The 5,514-nt window shown below is 53.3% G+C and overlaps 1 protein-coding gene across 1 annotated transcript; it reads left to right on the top strand.

The window, feature by feature from the left end:
• The first annotated feature begins 675 nt into the window (after positions 1-675).
• On the top strand, positions 676-4,534 carry TMEM106A (transmembrane protein 106A). Its single transcript, XM_010153361.1, has 7 exons — positions 676-889; positions 1,313-1,376; positions 1,705-1,864; positions 2,734-2,874; positions 3,362-3,405; positions 4,026-4,079; positions 4,429-4,534. Exons 1-7 carry the CDS (start codon positions 676-678, stop codon positions 4,532-4,534), a joined length of 783 nt encoding a protein of 260 aa, XP_010151663.1.
• The last annotated feature ends 980 nt before the right edge of the window (positions 4,535-5,514 follow it).

Raw genomic sequence — 5,514 nt, 5'->3', positions numbered from 1 at the left:
CCCGGCTGCTGGTCCGGGACTGGCGCGGGGGAACTGCGTCCGGCTGGTGTCTGTGGGATGCAAACACGGTTGCTTTTCCTCGCTCGGTATTGTTGGAAGGATTATGGGGGCTGATGTAAATGGTTTTGATTGTCAGAACCCAGGGAAAACCAGTTGTAATTTCAACTTTTAAAAATAGAGTCTGTTATTTTATCTGTTTTTAGATTCTGCCTGCGCACGGTTTGATTTTAGTCAGGCTGCTGCGACTGTTAGTAACGCTGCGCTTGGTGGGGACGCCCAGGCGAGTCCCCTGTTGGGTGCAGGTGAATGACGACCCGTCCAGGGCTCGGCAGTTCTGGGCTACGGTGTCGCCTTGAAACCTTCCCGAGATCCGAGTTGGTGTTCCCCTCCCTCACCGAGCACTAGGAGATGAAGGCTCTGGTGTGCTAGGCCCTAGCGTGGCATTCTCGTGCACTTTTCCCGCAACTGGGGTGTCTAGAAGATTGAACGTTTACAAAAATGAGCTGCTAGCAGTAATCCAGCTGTCAAAGCCACTCCAGAGCTGTGCTTTGCGAAAGGTGCTAAACGTGACGGTACTTGCGGTCTGCTGCAAATGCTCTTGGAAGTCAGTTCCCAGAGACAATTTCCTTAATAAATTCTCATGTCGGACACCCAGTGAGAATTCTTCTTTCAGCCATGGGTGGAAAACTGTCGCCGTTCTGGAGAACACCTGACCGAAAGGAGAGTGAAGGCAGACTGATTTTCCCCAGGCATCAGGATGCTGAAGATGAAATCGCCAATTACGCCAGCATCAACGACGCTGCTATGCCCTGCGTGCCCTGTGCGGGCGTTGCACATGGAAGCTGTGTCAGCTGTCCAACCTGTCAGGGAACAGGGAGGATCCCCAGGGGTAGGTGATTCTAGCGTGCTGGGCCAGTGCTCTTTGAGCCTTCTGAGGTTGGTTCGTGTCTCTGCCTAAAGTCTGTGCTTTGGCCAGTCAGTCTTCGTTATGTCCCGTCTTGGAATGTCCCATCTCGGTACCTCCAGCTCGCCTGTGGCTGCTGTCTCTGCTGGGAAGGGCGGGAGGGGAAGGCAGGTAGTGCTGCTGCTAGGTAACTACTCAAAGCCCACCCTGGAGCCCCGGGGCAGTTGTTGTTTCTGCCCTGGGATGGGAACGCTCAAACCAAAATCTTGGTTGCATCACGCTTGCCTTCTGGTTGGACGGCATCACCTGTGGAGCACGGACACAGGCCACTGTGCGGGGTCGCCGCACGCTTGGCTTTATTTGCGTGTGTGCTTAGCGTGGCCTCTGACCTGCTGGCACCTCTTTCAGAGCAAGAGAAGGAACTGGTGGCTCTGATTCCATACGGTGACCAGCGGCTGAAGCCAAGGCGAACGTAAGTTCCGTGAAATTTTCCCTTTTTCTCATCTTTGGAGTGTTTCTTCTGCACGTGAAGGAAAGCTGCAGCACTTGGGGTGTCCTGCTCTCTGCTCTGACCTGCAGTAGGTTACTTCAGCAGCACCATGCTTTGAGCAGCTGTCAGCAGCAGGTGCTTTAACGCTCCGTGTGCGGGACTATCCCGCGTCTGCTGTCACTTAGCTGGCAAATCCTGCATGAACCATTCCCAGCTTTCAGGCTCCCAGGCTCCCACCCCTCCTCCCTTTGAGCGGAAGCAGAGCTGCAGGCGCCTGCAGAATCGTTGCAGCCCTGGTGCTGTTTTGCAGGAAACTCTATGTGTGCCTCGCTGTGACAACCTGCCTGCTGACCACGTCCCTCAGCATTTTCTTCCTGTTTCCTCGCTCCATTGCTGTGCTGCCTGCCGGGCTGAACGCCTCCTCCGTCGGCTTTAGTGCCGCCACCACCAGCGTGTACCTCAACCTGACGGTAAGCTCCCTGCTGCTCTCCTGTGCCGCTCCCCGTGGAGGTGTACTCGCTGATGGAAGCCAGTCTGACCCACCCCGCCGTCCCGGTCCAGCCTCTGGCTGCTTGGAGCCGGTGTCCAGAGTGTGCTACGGCATCAGCAGCATGGCTGGCCTGGCTGCGAGCGAGCAGGTCACGCAGAGCAGCCGGAGGGGCTGTGGAGAAGCAGCACTGAGGTTAATTATGGGAATCCTTTTGCATCCTCGAGCTGCTTGGTCGTCCTCCTTTGACTGTCATGTGAGACGGCGCAGTGTACGTGCCTTCGTGTCCAGGCTGGGTGTACTGAAAGGGGCAGTGTGGTGTATTCTGAGTCCAGAGGCCACGAAGATGCTCAGAGGGCTGGAGCCCCTCTCGTGATGAAAGGCTGAGAGGGTTGGGCTTGTTCAGCCTGGAGAAGGGAAGCTCTGAGGAGACTTACAGCACCTTCCAGTATCTGAAGGGGGCTACAAGGAACCTGGGGGGAACTTTTCCCAAGGGTAGGGAGTGACAGGACAAGGGGTACGGGTTTAAATGGAAAGAGGGGAGTTTTAGATTGGTTTATCGGGAAGGAATTCTTCCCGCAGAGGGTGGGTAGCACTGGGACAGGTTCCCAGAGAAGCTGGGGATGCCCCATCCCCGGGAGTGTCCAAGGCCAGGCTGGATGAGGCTTGGAGCAACCTGGTTTAGTGGAAGGTGTCCCTGCCCATGGCAGGGGGCGGGACTGGGAGGGGTTTAAGGTCCCTTCCCACCCAAACGATTCTATGATTCTATTTAAAGTAGCTTTGCAATAGTGGCTTATGGCCCTGCTGCAAGGTGATGTGTGCTTTGGTGGTTTTTTTTGTTTCACTCCCTAGAACACGCTGAACATAACTAACAACAACTTCTACCTGGTCACTGTTGTGCATCTGGATGTAGAGGTTTTGCACCAGTCCCTGGTAGTAGGGAAGGTGACCGTGGAAACCCTGCTGCGCGTGAGCCCTTTGCGGAGCAGCCAGGTGAGCTCTGCTGGGGCTTGTCTCCTAAAGCGATCCGGATGTCCTGGACAGGGGGGTGCTTGTTGTACGCTTCCCACATCCCACTCGGGAAAGGGGTGCTGTACGAACTCGCACTTTGCTGAGTTTGAAGCTAGTACATTCCTGGGGAAGGAACTGCTCTCCAGGGGTGGGCTGGGATGTGTGCTTGCCTTGAAATGATGGCAAGCTTAAAACCAGGTCATGCAACCCTGGCGGGAACCGCTGGAGCACAGCTGATGCATTCTTGGTGTGAAGATCAGGTGTGTGGCCTAGGTGACCTCTTTAGATCTAATTTCTGATTCTCTTTTACCTACTGTTGAAAACAGTACAGGGTACATCTTGAAATTGAGGTGCACCACCTAACAAGAGTCCGGTGTTCCCTACTAGAGCTCTGAGCTGTGTGCACTCTGTAGTTTGTACTTCGTAGTTCTCATGTGCTTCCTGCTGTCTCTTCTGTTCACATTCACAGATCAATTATATGGTGGCCAGCAGGATACTGGACAACAACACCTAGTGAGTAATTCTTGAGGATTTTTTCCCTTGGTTAGTACGGACGTTAATGCTTTTCCTGACTAGATTTCTTGTGCTGGTCCCGTCTGTAGAGCGGAGCTGAGTGTGTCCTTTCCAGTTTAATGATGGAGGTGGTCTGGATTCAAGTCTGGCACATCCATTTAGAACTCATCTTTTCTGTTTATTGGTATTCTCTGCTTAGTGTCGACTCAGCAGTGTTGTTTTCCTTACGTTCTGATGGGTGATTATATCAACTGCTGTTGAGGCTGTCAACTTTAAACGCTCCATTTGAGCAGCTGAAGGTGCCTTGTACAAACTGCCTTTCTCTGCAAGCAGCCACTGAACGATGTGAAGCTCATAGCAACCAAAGCTTCAGCACAGAGTGGCACGTTGCGTGTTTACCAGGCCCGTGCTTACTAGATCCACAGTCAGAGTTACACCAGCCAAAACATATTTTACTGGTGTAGGTGCTGCTGGGCTTGAAAACCCTGCCTGCATAGCTGCTGTCTCTTTGTGATATTCTGACTGTTCTGGAGAAGCAGAGAAGCAATGGAATAATCAGGGACAGGAGACACCTGGTGCAGGCAGCTCCTGTGACGTTAACTCTCTCTTTTCTCTTGTAGTAACATTTGCACCTGGACAAAAGTCAAAGTTCACAATGTTCTGCTGCACATACAGTAAGTGATGCCTGGTTTGGGGCTATAACTGACATCCCTGTCGCCTGAGTTGGTTCTCAGCTCCCCTCAAGAAGGCCTGCAGCCGCTGTTCACACGCAGGACTGCCTGCAGTGTGACACTGCTGTTACCCAGAGGGGTGTGAGCAGGAGAGCATTCTCTAAAGCCTTCACTGCCCCGGGAAGTGCCCTGGATTCAGGCTTACTGACAGCTCAGCTGTCACTGTTGCTTAAGGCAAGCTGGCCTGGCGAACTTCCTTCTTGGAATACTGACTGTAGCTGTTGGGAAGTAATTCTTTGGTCCAGAGCTACTGGACCATGAGTGCAGTTCTTGCCTGGTTTTTGCCTTGCAGGGGTACCCTGACCTGCACGTACCTGTGTCATTCAGAGCAGCTGGCTTTCGAAGACTACCAGTACGTGGACTGCCGGGGGAATGCCACACTCCCTCCCACACTGTAGTGCTGCCTGCCGTGACAGGCCCAGGGTGGTAGAGCCTTTGGGTGCAGCATATCCCACCACAAAGGCAAGTCCTGGGGAGACAAACTTTGGGGGCTTCTTCTCAATCTGTGCCTTAAACAGGAGGCTTGGTGTTTCCTGGATAAGGTTTCCATTTCTCACGCGAAGATGGTGACGCACTTGGCCTTACGAACGTGGACTCTGCTGCCCTCATTTTACAGCTTTTTTCGGTGCCTTATCACGGCTGCCGCCACAGAGTGACCAGCACGTGGGGTCTCTGTGTGGCTGATCGCTGTGGGCTGCTCTCTTGTGTTGCACTGCTGCTTTGGAGGCAGCGCCCTACTAGTCCGACTAAGTCCAGTTGTTTCCTCCTTGTGTCATTTTGCACTTCTGTCCTGAATAAGTACGTCCTAACTTGAAAAAGAAGGGCTGTGGTGAGAGCCTGGCAGGATTGCGTCTCCATCGCCGGTATCTAACGACACTGGCACAACCCAGGAGCAAGAAACAGGATGGATGTCTGCGTGTCTCAGGCTTAAAGAAACCGGTGCGTGTCGTGCCCAAACACCTTGTGGCCGTGACTCTTGGGCAACTGCTGTCTGAAGTTGTCCAGTGCAGCAGGCGAGAACATGTGTTCTTGTGTGTGTTGGTGCTAAACCCAGCGCTCATCCACTGTCTGTTCCTTAATCCATTTCAGAGAGAACGTGCGTTTGGTGTCACGAACCGGAAAGGCTGTGGTTTTCCAGCCAGGGGTGTGTTCAGTTTTCTTGTGTGCTTGGCATTCCGTGCGCTCAGCTTGCGCAAGCCTGGGAGGTTCGTCTCGGACTGGAAAAGCTTTGTTTGCACTGGTATCGGGCAACAGCTGTTTGTTCGTTGTTGGCTTGTTTGGGGGTTTTGTGTGTAGGTTATTTTGGGTGGAGGGTGGGGGTTTTTCTGTCAGTTGCTGGACTAAAATCTTTACCCAGTGGTTCAGCGTTTTCCTGCCT

The sequence above is a fragment of the Eurypyga helias genome, unplaced genomic scaffold (genome assembly GCF_000690775.1).
Source record: "Eurypyga helias isolate BGI_N326 unplaced genomic scaffold, ASM69077v1 Scaffold46576, whole genome shotgun sequence".
Taxonomy (NCBI): Eukaryota; Metazoa; Chordata; class Aves; order Eurypygiformes; family Eurypygidae; genus Eurypyga; species Eurypyga helias.
This window is presented reverse-complemented; position numbering and strand designations above follow the sequence as displayed.

Excerpts from the sequence above, each read along its gene's own strand:
- TMEM106A (XM_010153361.1), top strand. The coding sequence starts at position 676 with ATGGGTGGAAAACTGTCGCCGTTCTGGAGAACACCTGACCGAAAGGAG. Across the intron at positions 1,377-1,704 it reads CGGCTGAAGCCAAGGCGAAC|GAAACTCTATGTGTGCCTCG; the intron begins GTAAGTTCCGTG and ends GCTGTTTTGCAG. Across the intron at positions 4,080-4,428 it reads AATGTTCTGCTGCACATACA|GGGTACCCTGACCTGCACGT; the intron begins GTAAGTGATGCC and ends TTTGCCTTGCAG.